We start from the raw sequence: 22,141 nt of genomic DNA, 5'->3' as shown, positions 1-22,141 counted from the left end.
TTTTTTTTTTTTTTTTTTTTTAAAAGAGAAAGCCGAGAAGTCAGAGCTCAGAGCTAAAATCTCACCCTTCCTCCTGCTGTCCCAGCTTCGCGAAAAGAGACCTACCTCCTGTCGGTTCGTATTTTTAAAGTATGTTGTTCTGCCTTCTCATTGGTTGTAAACCCAAACACATGACTGCCTCATCACTGTCTGAATGTACAGCCCCCTAGGTCTTAAAGGCATATGTCTCCAATGCTGGCTGTATCCCTGAACACACAGAGATCTTATGGGATTAAAGGCGTGTGCCGCCACCGCCACACTCTTGCTATGGCTCTAATAGCTCTGACCCTGAACACACAGATATCTATGGGATTAAAGGCGTGTGCCACCACCGCCACACTCTTGCTATGGCTCTAATAGCTCTGACCCCCAGACAACTTTATTTATTAACATACAATCAAATTAATATTTCAGTACAAATCAAAATAATATTTCAATACAATTAGATTACCACCACATTTCCCCTTTTCTATTTTAATAAAAAGAAAAAAAGCAAAAGGTTATGACTAACAAAAGAAAAACTATATACAAAAGTACAATAACTATATACAATATATACAAGTAATAAATACCTAAACAGGTATTTGACGAATCAGAGAAAATAATTCCATTATCTATCCTATTTTGATAATTCCAAGATGTATCTAATGTACTTTCTATCCTAATTAATTTTCAACTATAACTAACTAATCTTCAACCATAACTAACTAATCTTCAACTCCCTCAGAGACCCAAGAAGGGAATAATATTAGCTAACAAAAATAAAAACAGGAAGTGCATGCAAGCAACTTCCAAAAAAATTTTGTGAGTTGACAGAAACAGCCAGCTGCCTGGGCAGTCACCTGAGGTTTCTCCGCAGTGTTGGGGCATCATCTTCAGCCTATAGGCTTAGTGTATCTGACAGACTCATTTGTGAAGTAGGATGTACACAAGGTCAACAGTTCAACCTCACATTGGGTGAGAGCAGTCCACGTACCAGAAACACCTGAATTCCACTAGTGTCCTGTCATGATTCAGGATTTTAAATTCTGGAAATTGTTGACAGTTTTTTAATTCAGCTGTCCATTCTTCTTGGCTGTGTATATATGGCTTCATCTCAGCATCCCCTTCTTCTCCACATCCCTCTATTAAATGCCAGTCTACTTTTGAGAGGCATGAGCTTTCAGCTGCTGTTCCATTGTACAACAGAATCCATCGGCCCTCTGCCTGTTAAGCTGCCTTCGAAGAAAAGGGCACCGTACCTTTTCCGGATGCGAAGGCCACTTCAGGGATGGGGCCATATTGTCCTGGCCTCAGAAGATGCCTTTTGATAAAGCCATAACCACACTTGTTTTGGCAAGAATCAGTAGTCCCTTGTTTCGTGATCTGTCTGTCCATTTTGTCCTGTTGATTCGAGGATACTTTGTTGTCCAGTGGCTAACTTTTGCCAGAATGAAAGTTGACTCCATATGCAGTTTCTTCAATGCCCATATTTTCTCTAAAGTAGATTGGTACTGCCAGGAGCCGACATGTCTCAAAAAAGAAAAATTTTCTAAGTTATTAAAACATTTTAAATGCCATATTCTGTAGATCTCTGAAGGGTTTGAAGATGACCTGTCTAAAACATCTCTGCTCAATTTTTAAAACATATCTAATATGACTACAAGTTCTATGATAATGTCTAACTACTAGCTTTCATTTCTTTATATCCTAATAGTTGATAATAATAACATTCAAGGATCAGAAATTTGCATTACATTGTTAAATGGATGGAATAAATACAATTAGAAATATACATATAGCATTTTCTAACAATATCAGTTTCAAATTTGTGTACAATATAAAACAATTCAATCCAATGTAAAGTATTTAAAACTAGTAATTGTCTTTTTCTTTTCTTTCTTTCTCTTTTTTTTTTTTTAAACAAGAACCTTAAATCTAATCTCCTTTGCTTAGCCTTTTTCCTAACCCTTGACAATAACTTGTAACCAACCCCCCTAAATACTGAAAATTATCCCAGACCCAAAACCCATTAAAAAGACCAAAAAACCACCCGCCCCACACCACCTCTTTGGGAATGTGGGCGTCGTATTCTTAAAATTGCTTCCTGCTGGGTATGGGCGAAGTTTTCTTTATCCTGAAAGAAAAATTTTAGGTTAATTGTCAAATTCTAGGAGAGGTAACTATATCCTTCATTATCCAGTCTGTGTATAATGCCAAAGTTGAGGGTTTATCTCAAGTCCTTATTCAAGTAGTCTTTGAGACTGGATCATCTCAGCTAGTCATCTCAAATTTGCTCTGAGCACCTTGTAGTTCAAAGCTGATCTATGGATGATGTTTGTCAGCTTAATGATATTATTATTGTCCACGTGGAATTGTTGTTGTTGTGGGGCCCCATCTTCTTTCTGGAGACTTCAGTTGATGTTAGGCCTGGCCATGATTTCCTGCAGAAAACTGATAAGAGACTCGAACACAAAAACATATATATGCAGCTAGCCTTTTTTCTAGAATTAGTTAGTACTCTATGTGACCATTCATATCTTAACAAAGTTTAAAATGTATATATATATATTAATCTTGTAAATTTTGATATAAAATTTATACTTTGAGAAAAGTTTAAAGAATCAGAATAGAATCAAAGAGTTGAGATTAGTAATAGAATAGTCCCTTAATTAATTTTGCTTTTGTCCTGTACCATAGCAGAAGATGGCTCTTATTCTGGCATGATACAGGGAGTTTGCATTTTCCTTTTAACAACATGCTTGATTTTAAAGAAGGAGAGAGCCATTCTCCAACTCCAAAGTCAGCTTTAAATTTTAATTGAACTGGGACTGTTAGAAAACCAAGAGTGTTAAATCTTTAGAGAAAAGCAGAAACAAACATTTAGGAAGACATAAAATTTTTTTAAATAATATATACCCATACACCGTTTCACTCTGTTTCTTGGAAATAAATACATCTTAAAAAAAAAAAAAATGCCCCCAAAGAGATCAATGGGTGTCACATTCGGGTGGGAAGACATTGCTAGGGTCTTAGTTACTATCAAGAGTCTTGCTCTAGGCTGAGCGTGGGGGAACACACCTTTAATCCCATCACGCAGAAAGCAAAGCCAGGCAGATCTCTGTGAGGTTAGGGCCAACGTGGTCTTCTACATAGGTCATTCTAGGTCATCTAGGGCTACAAATAAGACCCCTGGTTTTGTTTTGTTTCTGCTTTTTGAGAAAGGGTCTCACTATGTAGCCCTGGCTGGCATGGAGTCTGCTATGCTATGTAAACCAGGATGATCCTGAACTCACAGAGACTCCCTCTGCCCCCACCTCAGTGGTTCTCAATATTCCTAATGTTGTGACCCTTTAATACAGTTCCTCATGGCGTGCTGACCACTAACCATACAATTATTTTTGTTACTTCATAACTGTAATTGTGCTGTTATGAACATAATGTAAATATGTTTTCAGTGGTCTTAGGCAACCCCTGTGAAAGGGTCATTTGACCCCCAAAGGGGTCATGATCCACAGGTTGAGAACCAGTCCTCTCCCTTCTGAGTGCTGGGTTTTGAAGTATGTGCCATCACCTCCAGGCAGAGATCATGCTCTAAAAAACATGCAAGCAAACAAACAAAAACTCCACAAAACCAAGTTTCCCTTAACCAAAGGAGTGCTTAATCCTGCAAGTAATAAATTTAGACTGTGGACAATGGCTAAGCTTGTGACTGCACAGCTGGGGTGATCCTGTGAAAGAGTCCTGGCAGGAGGTCCTCAAGATACAGGTGGACTGGAGACACCACACAAGGGATGAAGCTGAGACACTCCAGCGGGATGGAGGGAAGTTCAAGGCAGGTGCCCCAGCCCCGGCTAATGGCTCACTCTCGTGGTCTAAGCAGCAGGACCTGGCCACAGAGGCCAGCCTGCACCCCACCAGCAGGTACCACGTATACCCGCCCATCGGCGGCCCTTGCAGGGGAGAAGTCTGTCAGCTGCAGGTTGCTATCCCGGACTTGGTTGTAGTCCCACAGCTGGTAATGCCAACTCTTGCCCTGCTTGGAGAGAAGGAAGATGGCACCTGGGGAGCTCTCCTCTGGGAAGGATGGTGGTTGGTTGGGTACCCCAGGCACTGGGTGGAAGAGGCCTGGCAACTCAGAGTCTTCCATGTAGCCAGGGATTGGCACAGTCTGCACACCTATCAGGACCCCTGGGGGACAGGAAGAGGATGTGAGTTGCCTGGGTTACAGCTAGGTGCCAGGGTTCCTGAATCCTCTGTGACCCTCCAGGCCAGGTGTTGCCTTGCCGCCACAGTTAGGACTCTGTGGGTACAAGCTGGGCCTCTGGCTTCCAAGTCTCAGGTATCTGATGCACACTGAAGGTGGGGGCAGCACTGAGACGAAGAAGAACCCCAACACCTCCAGCTGCCCCAGAAAGACCCCACACAGGGCCAGATACACCTGTGGAGGCCACAGTGCTGGCGACAGACACATGCAGTGTGTCCCCGTGTTCCATAGGCGTCACATGCCCACCGGGCAGCCCGAAGAGGAGGCAGGGCTGCCTCTATGACTGTCTGTATGTGCACTATCCCCTCGGGGTTAAGTGTTGGGACTTGTGGCCTCCAGTGGGTGGTGCTGTGTCGGGAGCTGCTCCCACGTTTAGGAGGTCGGGGGACCTTGCTGGAGGAAGTGGATCACTGGGGTGGGGCTGCAAGTGCAGGGTTATAGTCCAATCTCTGGTTCTGGGTGGAGCACTCTGCTTCCTGGTCAACCAAGAACTGGCTGGACCTCCAGCTCCTGCGTCACTAGTAGAGCCATCAGCCGCCATGCCTCCCTTCCATGAACTGTCCCCGACCGTGAGCCACAGAAACCTCTCAAATTCTTCTGTAAGAAAAGCTAATGCCCCTCCAACACCCCTCAATTTCCAGATGGACAACAGGCCCAGAGCGGTGAAGAAACTTAGGCAGAACTATGGAGTCTAAAGAGGCTGGGCCGCGCCTCGATCCCCTTGCCCCCTAGTCTGTGCTGAGCCTGTTTGTGGGAACTCTAATCGGCAGATACTCGAGGGACCTGATGCCTGCTGAGCTTTTTGCTAACTACCACATCGGGAAGAGGGGGGCCAAGCTCTTGTTCGAACCCTTAGTGCATGGCCAGCCCCTTCAGTGGTGATACAGTGTGAGCAGGGTTGACGGTGGGTAGGAGCTCTGGGAGCAGCACATGGGGTAGAGGTGGGGTGGACGCACCTGCAGTCACTGCCCAGTGGGCCTTGTGGCCTTTCTTTTGACACGGCTCGTGGTTGAAATCCTCATCATAGCTGGAGCTGGTGTTAAGGTCCAAACTGTGTGTGGCCCTGGGTCCCACCCTTCACCATTCCTACCCTGCTCCCTCTGTGGCCCCGGGATGCGGGATGAGCAAGGGATGTCCAGTGATGAGGTGCTGCAGGACCCGACCTCTGTTGGGACCACCCAGGCCACCACAGAGGAGCTCAGCCTCACAGTCCAAGGTCTCCTGGGCCAGTTTGGCCATGTCAGCCACTGGAGAAGGGCGAGGGGGGGAAAGGGAAGAGAGGGAGGGAGGGAGGGACAGAGAGGGAGAGAGGAGAGGGAGGGAGGGAGGGGGAGAAAATATGGATTAAATAAATAAATATATGAATGAGAACATTTCAAAATGGCTTATCATTTGTGTAAGTTCAGAAAATGAGGCACAAACTGGGCCTGATGGCATAGAACTGTAATCCCAGCTATTCCAGAGGTTGAGTTAGGAGGATCAGATGTTCAAAACCTGCTTGGGCTACCCAGTGAGTTCAAGACCACGCTGAGCAATTTAGTACGCCCATGTCTTAAAAGGAAAAAAAGTGCTGGAGTTAGAGCTCAGTGGTAGAGCCCCTGCCTAGAATCCCTAGTGAGGGGCTGGGGTGTGGCTCAGTGGTAGAGCCCCTGCCTAGAATTTCCCAGTGAGGGGCTGGGGTGTGGCTCAGTGGTAGAGCACTTGCCTTAGAGCCCTGTGTTCAATTCCCGGTACTAGAAGTGAGGCACAAAGGGTCAGTTGTTTAATCACTTTGCCATAATAATGGTTTGACTTCTCCTGGTAACAACTTTGGTCTTCTACTGTAAGGAGGCAGGCCAGGAGGAGGGAATGAGATCCCTTCATGCATCTTCAGTGCCTTAGCTGGCCTAGAGAGGAGCCAGTGGAACTTAGGGCTTGAGGTATTTCCCAGGCAACTCACCAGAGAACATCTCTCCCTGCACCGTGTAGCCTCTCTCCATGGCTACCTGCACCAGTCTTTGCAGAGAGACGCTGTCAGGAGTTGACAGAAGAGTGCCTGCCATCCACAAGGCCACCAGTCCACACCTGGGAGGGACAGCCCACTCTGCAGCGCATGCCATGTCTCTACTGAACTCCCCTGACCTCAGAGGAGGGGAGGTGTGCCGTCTAGAGGACTCGCCTCCCCTCCCATGCCAGGTGGAGAGAACAGGCTGGAAGGTGGGGACAAACCTGGGCTTCCTGGGAACAGGTGCCAAAGTGGAGAGGAGATGGACAGATGGACCATCTCATCTGTGCACTCACTGGGGTTCATTCACTTACTCACTTGAACGTTCCTTCTGTGACTGACACACACACACACACACACACACACACACACACACACACCATGATGTGGAAAATGCTCTGCTTTCTCTCTCCTCCCCAGGATGCCTGGGGGGAGGTGCTTGTCCCACAGTGCCAGCTTGGCTGTAGAAAAGTGGCAGGGCCCTCTTACATCAGGGCAATGGGCACTTACTGAGGGCCTTCTTGGATGAGGGATGGTAGGTCAGCACAAAAGAGGATCCATTGCAAGTCACTTCGAAACCTGAAGCAGAACAATGATAAGTCACAAGGGAACAGCTCTGAACTCACTCCCTGGAGACTGAGCCATCCTAAGGCCCCAGGTCCACTCCCCTGCTGAGGCAGTGACCCAAAGCTTCAGCTTTCTCATCTGAGGGTGGAGGTGGGAATTATCCTTTTGCCTGTTTCTTGCTGCTTCTCAGAGGGCTTGAAAGACAAAGAGCAAATGCAGAACCTGTGCAACCAGGAGTCATAAAGATTTACCTGAGGAAGTTTCTAGAAGGTGGTATGTTTTATACCCAAATGCTAAGGTTTTTTCTCTTTTTTTGTAGACATTATCTCCAAATGAAGCCTAGGCTAGCCTCCAGCCAATGGCGATTTCCCTGCTTTAGTTTCCCCAGTGTTGGGATTAAAGGCGTGCTACCATGACCAGTGCCTGATTATTCTCCCCACCAGGGGCTGGTGTGACGGCTCAGTGGATAAAGGTGCCTTCTGCCAAGCCTGACAACTTGAGTTGGAGTCCCAGGAGCCACTTGTGGGAAGGAGAGAACTGACTCATGCAAGGTGTTTTCAGACCTCACATACACAAACACTGTAGCATACCTATATAGACACAATTAAATAGATTTAATTCAGCCTTGAGCAAAACCAGGTGACAATATGCTTAAGGCCCAAGAAATCACTGCATTGATGAATCTGAGCAGGCCTGAACAGCCCTGCCCTGAGGTAGCCACACGGTTTCAGTCATCTCAGTCGCTCAAGGCTTAGGGTCATATGCTTGCTTTTTCTATTCCAAGGCCAGTGGGAGGGCAAAGCCAGGGGTGGTGATGGGGATGCTCACACACAGGATGAACACACAAAGCTCCAGGTTCTCGGCTGAGATAATCCTGACTACAGCAGGGCAGAAGCACCAAATCCCCTACTGGAATTCAAACGGAGACCTCTCCCTTCTTTGAACTGTGGCTAAGTGACTGCCCCTAAGAGTTTCAGCTTTCTTTCATTTTAGATTTACTTTGACTTATGTGTATGTGAGTGTATGCCACCTCTGTGGATACCCAGAGGCCAGAAGAGATGCTGGATCCTCTAGATCTGGAGTTATGGTTATGTCATACCATGTGGGTGCTGGGAACTGAGGTCCTCTGCAAGAGCAGAGGATGCTCTTAACCACTGAGTCATCTTTCTAGCCCTCTAAGAGTCTCGGCTTTCTCAACTAGAAAACGGGAAAGTAACAGTTCCTGTTCTGTGAGGTTGCTGAGAGCAACAAATATTAAAAAAACTCAGTCAACCATGGTAATTCACGTTGCCAGGACTGCTTGGGCTATATAGACTTTTGGTCAGCTTGAGCTAGAGTGTGACACTGGATCAAAATTAAAAAAAAAAAAAAAAAAAAAAAAAAAAGACCAGTATTGTAGTGCACACCTTTAATCACAGCACTTTGGAGGGGGAAGAAAAGTGGATCTCTGTGATTTCCAGGCCAGCCTGGTCTACATAGTGAATTCCAGGTTAGCCTGGGCTACATACAGAGACCCTGTCTCAAACCACCACCACTAAACATCTGGTGGTGGTAATATATACCTGTCATCTTCTGAAGTGGAGGAAGAAGGAACAGGTGTTCTCAGCTACATAGAGTTTGAGGTCAGCCTGGGCTACATGAGACCTTATCTCAAAAACAACAAAAAAGTAAAGCAAAGTAAACAAATCCTTTTAATCTGACATATACTACCTATGTGGTATGACAGGTGTGACAAGTGTCTGCATTCAGTCGCATAATGGTGGCTGCGGCACTTGGTGTGCCTTATAAGTGTGGTTGGGGAGTTTAAGAATTTCCCTTCCTCCCTTTCTTCCTTCCCTTCCTTCCTTCCTCCCTTCCTTCCCACCCTTTCTTCCAAGACAAGGTCTCGCTATGTAGCTCAGTCTTACCTGGAACTCATCTCCTGCTCAGCCTCCTGAGCTCTGGGATAACAGTCATGTGCCCCTATGCCAAGCACTGGGAGTTTATCAGTTTGGACAGGGGCCTGTGGTCTCTTCTCTACCCTCTTCCCTGATTGCCTGTGTCCCTGGGTACATCATATTTCTTCCTGAGACCTTGAATTCTATTCATGACCTCCAGTCCTAACAGCAGTCCTTTTTTGAGCAAAGCCTTTCCCTGGCTCATCAGAGGCCCCAGGACAGTCCAAATTCCTTCATCCAGCCTGCCACACTGGTGTGGGCTGCTGCTTGCCTACTTTCCCAGCTCCTCTTTGCTAGTTCTTTGAAAACAACACATATATCTTTACTATAGATGCTGCCTGCTCTCACGGCACAGGCCTCCATAACTTGCTCACTCACTAGCATTTGTAGCTGCTTCTCTTTCAGAAGCCACCACTGAGTTACACACTTTCTTTGGGCCCTATTATCACAACCTTGGCTAATCTGGGAGTCACTGTCTGGAGGGGCAGAAGCATCGGGCCTCTGCCTCAGAACCAGGAATGTGCAGAAGCTGCTCTCTCTATTGCTGGAGGCCAACCACTGAAGAGCTAGGCAGAGGACTTAGGGCACCTGGCTGTTTGAGATCAAGGAAATGGGAACCCCGGAGACAGGGTGGCTGAAGTGATTTGCAAACCCAGGTGGTTGGATGAGACCTGGGGTGGAGTTGAGGGTCTGGAGAGCCTACCGGTCCTTGTGCAGCTTCAGGAGTCTCTTCACATCTTCTCTGCCTTTGGGGACTGGGCCAGCCTTCTCCAAGGCCTCCTTCAGGAGCTGGCTCTTCTCCAGGCCGTAGACATGAGGAACAACCTCCACAGCAGAGGGCGGAGGGGGCAGTGGGGGTGGGGGTGGGGGTGGAACAGAAGCCTGGAGACTACAGGGAAGGGGTGGCAAAGCTAAGTCCAGGGGACTTGGGGGTAAAGGAGGTGGAATGTTGGGGTCTTGGGGCTCGTGGATTATTGGAGGGATTGTGGGTTTTGGAGGGAAGGAGCATGGAGAAGTCATGTGGAGTCTTCAGGAAGAGCTGATGTGCAAATAATACGATCCTCCCAAATCTCTCACGGATGGAGATCTAAGTTTTTAGAGCAACTGGATGTGGTATTCAGGCCTCCACATAGAAATCTGTATTAAAAATTAAAAAAATAAGCCAGGCGGTGGTGGTGTACACCTTTAATCCCAGTACTCGGGAGGCAGAGGCAGGCGGATCTCTGTGAGTTCGAGGCCAGCCTGGTCTACAGAGCAAGTTCCAGGATAGGCTCCAAAGCTACACAGAGAAACCCTGTCTCGAAAAACCAACCAACCAACCAACCAATAAAGTAAAAATTAGAGTTGAATTGCAGAATACGGTGCCTGACCAGTTGGTCTGGGGGAACCTGGTTGAAGCAGTGGAAACAGAAACTGGGTTACATCAAAGGATGAAGGATCCTGAAGGGTGGGGCCGTGGCTACATTAGGAGGGAAATTTGGGAGCTAGCTAGTATTGGTCACTTCTGTAAAAAGGAGGCGTCTGGGGTGTGGTGTGGGGTGACCTGCCTCATCTCACACCCCTGGCTCGAATTTGAAGTTATAATTGACCTTAGGAGCTAGAGGTCAAGAGGTTAAAAAAGGCACGTGTCAGGGAAAACAGCCTAGCGGTGGGCAGGGTCCTGGAATCGGCCGGGAAGTACGAGAGTTGCAACAGCTCAGCGATCACGGGTGGACTAAGTCGCTGGACCGCTCGACTAGGGAACGGAACTTAGGAACTTCTACACACTTCCCGCCGGGAGCAAACGGCCTCGACCCTGTCAGGCTCCACCGCCCCTTCTCCTCCCACGTGATCGAACCAGCAACCTGTACCACGCTGCTGGACGACCACGTGACCAAAGGCCGGGGCGGAAGGGGAAGAGGTGTGGCTTAGACGTGCAGTCTGGCAAGCGCTGGAGCTCTGGCCATGTCCCGATTGGCCGGAAGCTCGTCGCCTTCTTTGATTGGTCTGCCCACTCTGGGAGGGGGCGGGGACTATCACTACGGCGGGAACCCAAGCGTTCCTTTCATTGGCAGGCGCTGAGGCCGGGGAAGCGACTTACTGCAAACAGTCCACCTACCGCGTTTGCGCGCGGTGAGCAGCTCGTGGAGGAGGCGGCCGGGTGGCTGAGCGGGGTCGCGTGGCCGGCGCGGTGGCTCAGGTAGCGAATTCTCGCGCGTGTAGACGGCCCTTGGCGCCGGGGAGGCGGGTGGAGCACTTGGCGTCGGGCCTTCGGCGGCGTCACTTCGAGAGACCTCTTTCTGAGAGACTAGGATGTCCCAGATCGGTCCCTACTTTCTAAACCGGCCGACATCCGGGCTCTTTTTCCCCTCCGGGACGCCGTTCGCGCGCGTGGACTAATGGGAATCGCCGCTTGGTACGCTCCGCCTGCCAGGACTCGCAGAGCATTCTGGGATCCGTAGTTTCCCTCTAGATCCCCTTAGCACGCGGGCTGGAGAAGCGGAGTCCTGCGCTGGCTTTGTTGCCAAGCTGTGCCATCCTTCCCCAGTTCCGATCTTACCCAACTTCCTCTCGAAAGGATCCCTGAGCAGAGCCTACCAGCCCTTAGGAACAAAGAGTTTTGGGAAACATAGGGCTGAAGTCGCCTCTTTTTCTCCCTTTAAGCTGTCCCTGAGCATCTCACACCATGGCAGTTCCTGAAACCCGTCCCAACCACACTATTTATATCAACAATCTCAATGAGAAGATCAAGAAGGATGGTAAGTTTCGGGATAGCCTGTACTCTAGGGGATCTCACATGAGCTCACCCCCAACACCTCTAACATCCATTTTTCTTTCTCAGCCGTCCCCATTCAGTCTGTTAAGAGTTAACTTTGGCCTTTGTACATACGGAGTCCTTGGTTTCCAACACACCTTAACCACCCCTTACACTCTCTGCTCTTTAACCTGCGCTTTGTTGATAATCTTCAGAGTTTTCACTCACCGGTCCCTTCTTTCTGTGAAACCTTTGGGGATCTTTTTCTCCATCAAGCCCAGGTCAATCTGCTATCATGGAGACGCTCTCTGTCACTGGCCTCTGGGTGGTGGTCTTAGTGACTGGCTACCGTGCAGATAACAGAAGTGATGAGCAGTGAATGCTATGTAACGTGGGTGATGGATACAGGATTCTGTAGTCTTGGATATATTTAATTCTCACAAGCCTCTCAGATTAAGAAATTGGAATTTGGGTGGCATAACTTGCTTGAGATCAGATAAGAAGAAAAATGGTTGGGACATAAGTGTGGGACACTGGTTAAGCAAATTCTCGGACTGGGCTGGGTGGCAGAGGCCATAAATCTGTTACTTAGGGAGAGTGGCAGCGAAGCCAGTTTGGGCTGCATGATCAGAACAAGTGAAAAAACCCAAAGACAGTTTCTCCGGGTATGGTGGTGGGGGCCTGTAACCCCAGTCCTCAGGAGACTGAGGCAGGAGGATCTTGAGTTACAGACCAGCCTAGGCTCCATAGCAAGACCTTGACTCTGAAAGGATTGAGGGTTGGAACTAGTGTTAGTCTTGCCTAGCATGAGTAAGGCTCTGGGTTTGAACCTCAGCAAATAAGAAACATACTTGGCCTGGAGAGATGGCTCAGTGGTTAAGAGCACTGCCTGCTCTCCCCGAGGACCCAAGTTTGGGTCCCAGCACGCAAGGTAGGTTCATAACTGTCTGTAACTTTAGTTCTAGGGCACATGACATCCTCTTCTGGATTCTCCAGACAAAATACCCACACATAAAATAAAAATATTTTTTAAAGGTTGTACATTTTTAAACAAAACCTCCACCACATAATTCAGTTCTTGCCTGGGAGTAAGGAAGGCCCAGGGGTAGAATGTTCACTTTTCTGCAAAGGCTGGATTCTAGCGCACATGTGGAAAGGAAGCAGCAGTACGTCTTTTTCTGTATTTATTTTGTGTCTGTAAATGTGGATGCACGTGTTTGATTAGGACAACTCTAGCTAGGGCGGCTGTTCTCGTTCCGCTGTGGGTTCCTGAAGTCACGGTCAGGGTCACAAGGCTTGTGAAGTGGAAGCCCTACCACCATTTCACTGGCCCCTTTGCGTGTAACTTTTTGGAAGTGGTATTCCGAAGTTAGTGGAGGGTAAATACTAGTTTATAGGGCCGCCTGGGAAAACGGTCAGGAGAGGACCTGAAAGGTGGTTCTGCTGGTAAGCATGTTTGCTGCCAAGTCTGACTTTCCCAGGTCCCACCGTGGGAGGAGAACATCCTTTGACTTCCACGTGTGTGCCACATGAACTTGCTGGGGCTGAGTTCAGCAGGGGTAGTGATTGAGGAAAAGGAGTTCTGGCCATTTGAGGGCAGAGGCAGGAGACTCACTCAGTTCCTGGGACTCAGTGGTAGGAGAGTCGACTCTCGAAAGTCATCGTCTCGCCTGTGTGCTTACTCCCTCCCTTCCTCCCTCCCCACTCCTTGTCTCCACCCCAACCCCCTACCATACACAGAGTAAATAAATGTGCCCCAGCCTGGAGCACGTATCCTGAGGACACTGAGAAGGGTTTGGCCAAGCCAGGTCCACAGTTCAATTTCCGTGGATCCAGCACCACCAGCCTCTAAACTGCTTCGCACCATAGCAAACAGGACTCACAGTAAAGCAGAGGGTTCCTTCTGTTCCCTAGGGCTGGGAAGGGCAGCCACTGTGTGTGAAGGGAGCCGAGATGCTGCCGCTTGGGGATGAATACTGGAAAATGTGTCGTGCGGGCATAGGACTGAAGTCCAGCTTCTGTGGAGGCCCATGCAGGCAGATTCCAAACGCGACATCTGTCAGGGCCACAGAATAGTTCAGGCGTAGCTTGAACAACTTAGTAAGACACAGTCTGAGAAGTGTTGAAAAGGGGTGTGGAGCTGGAGTGCCAGAAAAACGGCTGGTGTCTCTAAATTGTCCAAGCCTTGGAGCTACTGTGTGAATGATACTGCCTTATGGAGTTGTAAGGATTTAATGAAGTTACCTTGCTAAAGCACTTCGTGGTGGCTCATTCCTCAGTGATTTTTTTTTTTTTTTTTTGGACAGGGTCGAGCTGGCCTCTTGAGTGCTGGGATTAAGATGTGTGCCCACCTTTAATCGCAGCACTCAGGAGGCAGAGGCAGGTAGATCTCTGAGTTTGAGGCCAGCCAGGGCTACACAGAGAAACCTTATCAGAAAAGATGTGTATCACTACTACATCTCACTGGGCTGGGCTTATAGCTTTGCTGCTTTTTGTTTTGTTTTGTTTTGTTTTTTTGGTTTTTCGAGACAGGGTTTCTCTGTGTAGTTTAGGAGCCTGTCCTGGAACTTACTCTGTAGCCCAGGCTGGCCTCGAACTCACAGAGATCCACCTGCCTCTGCCTCCCGAGTGCTGGGACTAAAGGCATGCGCCACCACCACCCAGCTTTGTTTTGTTTTTAAAGACAAGGTCTTACCATGTAGCCCTGGCTGGACTGGATCTCAATGTAGACCAGACCGGGCTGGCCTTTCCTTCTTGAGTGCTGGGATTAAATACATAACCACCATACCCAGCTGTTTTGTTTTTATAGATGGTCTCATGTACCAGAGGCTGGCTTCAAACTTACCGTGTAGCAGAGAATTACTTCCAGTGCCTACCTGATCCTTCTGCCTTGAGCTCCTGAGTGCTGGGATTTAGCCATAGGCCATCATGTCCATCACAGGCCTGTAGCTGTTAGAGATTGTCAGTAAGTGAGCTTCTGACGTCAGGTGGGGGAGGGAAGACAAGCAGGATAAGGAGAACAAGAGGGGCATGTAGACAGTGCAGTTGGAGAGGGCCTCTTGGCGGTGGCAGATTATGTCGAAACTGAAGGGGCTAGAAGAGGACAGTCTTGGAAACGTCAGGGAAAGGACATTCCATGAAGAGAGTGCAAAGGCTAAGGTGTGGTTAGAGACTAGGTCATGCTTGTAATTCAGAGACCGAAGCAGGATGATTGCTCAGAGTTTGAGGTTCTAGAATCAGACTCCATCTCAAATTTTAAAAAAGGCACATCCTGCTTAAGACAGGACTGAAGGCCATCTTAGCGGGAGACCTGATGGCGAGAAGTACTTGTGCTTGCTTTTTCAACAGCGAGTGTAGAGCAGGTACTGCAGCTTGGGGTCATGTGAACATGTCCACTTGAGTAGTTCTAGGCTGTCTCTCTTATCGTGGGGTCCTTTTTTTTTTTTTTTCTTTCCTTTTTGGCTTTTTTAAGACAGGGTTTCTCTATGTAAACCTGGCTGTTCCAGAACTCGCTCTGTAGACCACGCTGGCTTTGAACTCCTAGAGATCCATCTGCCTCTGCCTCCCAAGTGCTGGGATTAAAGGTGTGTGCCACCACTACCCAGCAATTGTTGGTTCTTGAGCTGTAGCATTCTGGGTATTGTGTCACTTGGCAGGTGGATCCTCATTTGGGCTGTCCATTCTCTAAGGATAGTACAAATCCCAGGACACAGTGCCCAGGCCTTTTGTCACAGTGTGTCTTGTCTTCCCTGAATGCAGAGCTCAAGAAGTCCCTGTATGCCATCTTCTCCCAGTTTGGCCAGATCCTGGATATCCTGGTGTCTCGGAGCCTGAAGATGAGGGGCCAGGCCTTTGTCATCTTCAAGGAGGTCAGCAGCGCCACTAATGCCCTGCGTTCCATGCAAGGTTTCCCCTTCTACGACAAGCCCATGGTGAGCATCTTGAGTATGCAGGTGGTTTGTGTGTATGTGTGCTGCAGGAGCCTAGGTGGGTGTGGGCCTGTGACCGTAGTGTTCCTCAGCTTCCTTGCCGTTCCTTTACATCCCGTGTTCCTTACACTGGGCTGTGGGGACACAGAATGATCAAGAAACTGAGCACAGTGGCTCATGCAGGAGGCTGAGGCAAGAGGATTGCCGGCCGTTCCAACCCAACCTGGAGTATAGAATGGGAGCTTGCCTAACATTCTTCCAAAAAAGGATTCCCTAAGCCCCGCTCTTCTTCCAAACCTACAGAATGTTCTCCCTGCTGCCTTCATCACGTGGCTCCGTATTCTGACCAAGCCTTGTTTTTCGCCTGGCTCCACACCACAGGGCCTTTTGAGATCGCTCATCACTCATCACAACACTGCCTCCCCTGCTTAGAAAAGCACAAACGCGCCAGGCGGTGGTGGCACACACCAAAGGCTCCTCCTTTGTCCTTGTGAGCTTACCTGCTCCCCCTCTAATCCTCCTCAGTGTAGCCAGGCAGAAATGGAACTTAGTGTCCCTCTGCCTCAGTCTCTTGAGCAGCTGGAGTCCCAGGCCCAGCTCTTTTCATGCTGTAGCTCCCTGGCTGTTCTCTGGCCACATGCTCCATGTGTTCATGGGCTTTGATTCCCCATCCTTTGTGGTTCCTCTTTCCTGAGCATTGGAGCTGCAAAGTTCACTCTGCTGCACTCCAAGTCCCCTTCTGAGCATGGGACTTTAAAAATAAAATTATTTATTGCTGGGCATGGTGGGGCATGCTTTTACTTCTAGGGAGACAGGGGCAGATGAGTTCTAGACCAGCCTGTTCTACATAAGGAGTTCCAGGCCATCCAAGTCTACATAGTGAGACTCTGTCTCAAAAACAATTTTTTTAAGGTTTTCCTTTTTAAGTATCTTATTTTTATGTGTCTGAGCATATGTCTGGGTTCTTCATAGGAGAGCCTGTAAGCACCTGCCCTGGCTTACAGTTACCAGCTTGCTGTAGTCCAGGTACTGCTGCTTCCAGGCCCTTAGACCTATTAAGTTCCTACCACAATCCTGCCAAGTGGAAAGTATCCCCATTTTACACATGAGGAAGTTATGGCCAAGCAGTCTCTATAGTTTTTCTTAGCAAGCTCCTCAGGAGGTCTCATTTTGAACTCTGGCAGTTTTCTTTGATTTTCATGACCTTGACCTGTCTGTTCTGATTGATAGCGCATCCAGTACGCCAAGACTGACTCAGACATCATTGCCAAGATGAAGGGTACCTTTGTGGAGAGAGACCGCAAACGAGAGAAGAGGAAGCCCAAGAGTCAGGAGACACCAGCTGCCAAAAAGGCTGTTCAGGGTGGGGCAGCTGCCCCCGTGGTGGGCGCTGTCCAGCCTGTGCCGGTAAGCCGGGGCTCAGGAACATGTCTCTGTCAGGCCTTCAGCCACGTGGCCTGGTGTGGCGGTAGATTGAGGGACTTGTTCCACTGGGTCAGGTGAACCGTGTGGATGAGGAGTTTTTTTTGAGGGCCTGTTCCCCAGCGTGTGCTTGATTGGTTTGATGGTCTGTCCTTTGCACACTTGCCTCCTTGATTTTGGTTTTGCTCTCTGTATCTTTACTTATGTGTGTGTCTGTGTGTGCGCACACGCGCGCTAGCACATCTGTGTCTCTGTGTCCCTGCGTGCACACTTGCGCTAAGTCCGTGGCTTTATAGAAAGTCAAAAGTTATCAGTCTCCTATTAGAAATAATAGGCAAATTTAATTTAGAAAAACTACTGGGTTATAAAGTAAAAAAAAAAATCAGTGTAGCCTGTGGGAGGCCCTACATCAGTCCCCAGTGCTACAAGCAGGAGGGAGAATGAAGAAGGAGTTGTTTCTCTATGTTAATAAGCAAAGAAATCACACAGGAAAATCAGTCCAAGGTGAAACCCCCATAGTTGGGTGGGAGGCTCCCTGCGGCGCTGTGCACCCCTGCGGCGCTGCTGCTGCGCACCCCTGCGGCGCTGCACACTGTTGTGGGGAACCAACGTGACAGCTGTAGCTCTGCTGTTAAAAGTGCTCGCCTGGCAACTGGAGTTCAGTCCTTGGTCCCGTGGTAGGAGGAGGGAACCAGTTCGGGAGCGTTATCCAGGCCTGAAGAGGGTTCTGGAGTGCTGGCCTTCAAGATGACCTGCCATGGGCCTATGGATAGAGAGATAAGCTAATGGGGCAGAACAGAGTCTAGAATCCTGCCCTAAGGAGTCGTGCAGTTCTGATGCAGGGAAATTGGATCTACAAGAGAAAAGCATAGCCCTGCCTAGGGCTAGGGACGTGGCTCAGTGGTAGCCTGCTCACCCAGCTCCTTCAAGGTCCTGGGTTCAATCCCAGCATCATAAAAGTAGCACACACCTGCAATTCTAGTGCTTGGGAGGTGGAGGCAGGGATCAGGAGTTTGAGGTCACACTGTGCCTCATTTGAGAAAAGTTAACTCAAGCTGAATCATGGCCCTGAATATGACAGCAGACCTGATAAAGGTTCTAAAGGAACCTTCGAAATGTCTTTGTGACCTTGGTGAGTACATGAGAAGTGGAATGTCATTCTGTGCATAAAAGAGAAGATGGCTGGATTTTGACTCCTCCAGCCTCTGACTCAGGAGTCTTTGTCTCATGGCTCTCAGGCTGGATTGCACTTTGCAGCTAGTGGTGGTGTCTGTGTCTTTGTCTTGTCCAGCTATCATTTCTTCTCTTCTCACCTTTCCCACCTTTGATTTGTTTTCATTTTTGAATTACCTTTTTGCTCATTGTGTGTCTTTGTGAGTGTTCATGCCATGAGACCCGAGCAGAGGTCGAGGTCAGTTCTCTTCTACCAGGTGGGTCCTGGAGGTTGAACTCAGGTTGTCGGGCTTGGAGGCAGGTGCCTTTGCCTGCTGAGCTGTGTTGCTAGCTCTCATTTCTTTCCTTTTTTAGATTTCCTATTTTTTATGTTTGTTTTTTATACTTTTGTGTTGTTGATTTGCCATGTGGTTGCTGGGAATTGAACCCTAGTCCTCTAGAATAACAAACAGGCAGTGCTCTTAACCACCGAGTCACCTCTCCAGTCCTCTTTTCTTTTTTCTTTGAAGATTTAATATTTGGGCCAAGTGTGGTGGTACACACACTTTTTTTTTTTTTTTTTGGTTTTTCGAGACAGGGTTTCTCTGTGTAGCTTTGCGCCTTTCCTGGGACTCACTTGGTAGCCCAGGCTGGCCTCGAACTCACAGAGATCCGCCTGGCTCTGCCTCCCGAGTGCTGGGATTAAAGGCGTGCGCCACCACCGCCCAGCATGGTACACACACTTTTAATCCCAGCAAAAAGTAGGCAGAGCCTTGTGTGTTCAGGCCAGCCATGCTCCATAGTGAGCCATGGCCTCACATGGGACTGTATGTGGATGTATGTGCACATGAGTGCAATGCCTGTGGAGGCCAGAAGGGGGCATTGGGTCCTCTAGAGACAGAATCACAGGAAGGTGTGAGCTGCCTGACTGGGTGATGGGAACCAAGTTGTTGTGGTACCCACTCCTAACTACTGAGCCATCTCTTCAGCCCCCCTCTAGTTTCTTTTTATACACCAAACAAAGTTGGGCCATGCTTTAATTGTACCTTTAAGTGTTTCAAAACCCTTTTTCTGGTTTAGCATTCCTTCTTGAATCCAAGTCTTTGGTGTTGGTGCTGTTTTTTTTTTGTTGTTGTTGGTTTTTTTTTTTTCATCTTTTCAGGTGTGGGTCTTTCTCTTTCTGTCTCTCATCTCTGTGACCTTTCCTTTCCTGACCTGTAGCCCATCAGTCCTACCTCTCTTCTCCACAGGGTATGCCACCGATGACTCAGGCACCCCGCATTATGCACCATATGCCAGGCCAGCCTCCTTACATGCCACCACCTGGCATGATCCCGCCACCGGGCCTTGCTCCTGGCCAGATCCCCCCTGGGGCCATGCCCCCACAGCAGCTCATGCCTGGACAGATGCCGCCTGCCCAGCCTGTAAGTGACCCCCTACCCCCAGCCCAGGTCTCACAAGCATTGTCCGCCAATAGAAGCGGAACAGTTGCATGGGGCTCTGAGGTCAGGTGGTCTGAGGTCAGGTGGGGGGTGGCTCTGGAGCTGAGCTCCATGCGTGCTGACGCATCCTGGGACAGAGGGTTGGCCTGTATGGTCGGGGGAAGCAGGGTGAGGCTAATCGAGGTCTGCAATCAGGTGCAGTGACGCACTCGGGCCCCCGCTGTGTACCATCCTAGCCCCAGCACACAGCAGTGGCAGAAGCTGGAAGGTCTCTGCTGCCTGGGGCCTGCAGTCTCTGGGGGCACTGGCTGTGGGGAGATGGATGACATTGTGTGCATTAGCGAATATGCGAGAAAGACTGAGCAGGGTGGTGAGCAGAGTGCAGTACCAGGCATCCTTCTCGGGGAACTTGTGCTCATTGGCAGCTGTCTCTCCCCACAGCTCTCCGAGAATCCACCCAATCACATTCTGTTCCTCACCAACCTGCCTGAGGAGACCAACGAGCTCATGCTGTCCATGCTTTTCAATCAGTGAGTGGGGCTTCTGGCCGGGCGGGGGGGTTCCAGGGTTCCGGCGGCCATTCTAGTGTCTGGAAGTGTGAAAGGGGAAAGGAAGATGGGTCATGGGGCACACAGTGCTGTGGGTGCCATGTGTTTTGGGTCTTGGACTGCCTTTTGTGTCTGTGACATTGCACAAGGGAAAAACAAAAGAGGAGCAAAATGTGGAGCTGGTTTAGACCGGCATGAGCCAGCCTGTTCCAAAATGGCAAGGGGCACTGGGGACACGAGGAACTCTGGCCTTTCCAGTGTGGTGGAACCTGTAGACCTTGAGTGGAGGATAGGGCTGAGTATTCCTGTCCTCATGTCTCTGAGCACCTCTTACAGAAATGTCTTGTCAACCCTGGGTGTGGTGGCAGTGAACGCAGGTAGTCTCTGTACTTGGAAGGCTGAAGAGGAGGATTGAGGTCGGGGTCCTTCTCTACTCTGTAGCCCGGGCCACGTGAGACCCAAGGTGGGGGTGGTATTTGGTACCCATCTCAAGAGGCTGTCAGGCTTGTCTGTGCTGTGGAGGGAGGGTCAGTCCTGGAGCATGGAAGGTTTTTTAAAGATTTTCTTAGTTTTATTTTTAGTTATGCGTGTGCCTGTGTGTGTGTGTGTCAGAAGCATCAGATATTCCTGAGCTGGAGTTGTAGGTAGTTTTGAGCTGCCTGACATTGGTGCTAGGAACTGAACTTGGGTTCTCTGCAAGATCAATTCTTGCTCTTAACTGCTGGGTCCTTTCCAGCCCCCTCTGCTTCTTTATGATTAAAAACTGGCAGTTTATATAGCTCAGGCTAGCCATCCTCCTGCCTCCGTCTCCCAGGTGTGACCTATATCTGGGCTTGAATGGTTCTTTTGTTTGTTTGGTTTTTGTTTTTTGAGACAAGGTTTCTTTGTGTAGCTGTAGCTGGGTTCTTTATTTATTCATTCAATTATTCATTCATCCATTCATTCATTCATTTTCAGGGACAGGGATTTTCTGTGTATCCTAGTCTGTCCTGGATTTTACTCTGTAAGCCAGGCTGGCCTTGAACTTACAGAGATCCGCCTCTGGCTGGGTTGTTTATAATTATGCAGAAGGAAATTTTGAGAGACTAAATAAAGCTGGAAACAGTAGAGCTGGGATGCCATCTCCACAAAACTGCATATTTTGAGACTGCTGATGGGAAAAGATGTCTGTTGAACAGGAGGAAGTAAAGAGGGAAGTTAAACATGTGTGATAGCATCTTGTAATCCCAGTGCTCAGGCTGAGGATCAAAAGTCCAGCCTGAGCTACTTACAGAGACCCTGTGTCAACAAAGCAAAATCAAGATAGTGCCTTCATGCCAGCACTTGGGAGGCAGAGGCAGGTGGATCTCTGAGTTCGAGGACAACCTGGTCTACAGAGCAAGATCCAGGACAGCCAAGGTTACACTTGAGAAACCCTGTCTGGAAAAAAATACAAACAGAAAACAAAAACAAAAAGAATGAGAGTAGTGATTGGTGCCATTTCTGGACTTTGGGGGAAGTGGGGATGCCAGTGTCTCGTTTGGTCTACATTGTGGTTGTTGGGCTGTTAAGACTTTTCATTCGACGGTGTTTATGGTAGGGATTCTGCCTGTGTTTAGTCCAGGGAATCTTTTGGTATAGGGTCTGGGCTGTGCATGATGGGAAGGAAGCTTAGCATCTCTGGGCTCTGTCATTTTGTTGGTGCCAAAATATTGGGAGAATGCTCAGATGATCTCTGAGGTCTGCTGTTCCCTCCTCCCAGGTTCCCTGGCTTCAAGGAGGTGCGTCTGGTTCCCGGGCGGCACGACATCGCCTTTGTGGAGTTTGACAACGAGGTGCAGGCTGGGGCAGCCCGAGATGCTCTGCAAGGCTTTAAGATCACGCAGAACAATGCCATGAAGATCTCGTTTGCCAAGAAGTAGCGCCTTCCCCCATGGGGCATCTCAGTCCCCATTCTGGGGCTGCCCTTTCCCTCCCCCTTGGCTCAGTCCCTGAAGGTAAGTCCCCCTTGGGGGCCTTCTCAGAGCCGCGAGTGAGTGTGTGGTTGCCACACAGCATTGTACCCAGAGTCTGTCCCCAGACATTGCACCTGGCGCTGTTAGCTAGTGATTAAAGTGGTTTTTTGAGGTTTGGTTTTTCACCACTATTGTCTTTTATTTCCT

General features: G+C 48.9%; 2 protein-coding genes across 5 annotated transcripts; one reads left to right on the top strand and one right to left on the bottom strand.

Moving 5' to 3' along the window:
- Positions 1 to 3,413: 3,413 nt before the first annotated feature.
- Actmap (actin maturation protease) lies at positions 3,414 to 11,008 on the bottom strand. 2 transcript variants are annotated; one of them, XM_006995840.4, is made up of 7 exons: positions 10,872 to 11,008; positions 9,477 to 9,910; positions 6,780 to 6,848; positions 6,225 to 6,349; positions 5,403 to 5,532; positions 5,242 to 5,312; positions 3,414 to 4,209 (listed from the first exon to the last, which is right to left on the bottom strand). In XM_006995840.4, exons 2-7 carry the CDS (start codon positions 9,791 to 9,793, stop codon positions 3,881 to 3,883), a joined length of 1,041 nt encoding a protein of 346 aa, XP_006995902.1. In that variant the 5' UTR covers positions 9,794 to 9,910; positions 10,872 to 11,008; the 3' UTR covers positions 3,414 to 3,880. The 2 variants fall into 2 exon arrangements, with proteins under 2 accessions (XP_006995902.1, XP_042129080.1); XM_042273146.2 differs by having other exon boundaries at positions 10,854 to 10,993.
- Positions 10,771 to 22,119, top strand: Snrpa (small nuclear ribonucleoprotein polypeptide A). 3 transcript variants are annotated; one of them, XM_006995838.4, is made up of 7 exons: positions 10,771 to 10,952; positions 11,417 to 11,511; positions 15,267 to 15,439; positions 16,667 to 16,843; positions 19,261 to 19,434; positions 19,894 to 19,982; positions 21,742 to 22,119. In XM_006995838.4, exons 2-7 carry the CDS (start codon positions 11,439 to 11,441, stop codon positions 21,899 to 21,901), a joined length of 846 nt encoding a protein of 281 aa, XP_006995900.1. In that variant the 5' UTR covers positions 10,771 to 10,952; positions 11,417 to 11,438; the 3' UTR covers positions 21,902 to 22,119. The 3 variants fall into 3 exon arrangements, with proteins under 3 accessions (XP_006995900.1, XP_006995901.1, XP_042129092.1); XM_006995839.4 differs by having other exon boundaries at positions 10,773 to 10,885; XM_042273158.2 differs by lacking the exon at positions 10,771 to 10,952 and adding an exon at positions 11,036 to 11,168.
- The last annotated feature ends 22 nt before the right edge of the window (positions 22,120 to 22,141 follow it).

This window comes from Peromyscus maniculatus, chromosome 1, assembly GCF_049852395.1.
Source record: "Peromyscus maniculatus bairdii isolate BWxNUB_F1_BW_parent chromosome 1, HU_Pman_BW_mat_3.1, whole genome shotgun sequence".
NCBI classification, from domain to species: Eukaryota; Metazoa; Chordata; class Mammalia; order Rodentia; family Cricetidae; genus Peromyscus; species Peromyscus maniculatus.
This window is presented reverse-complemented; position numbering and strand designations above follow the sequence as displayed.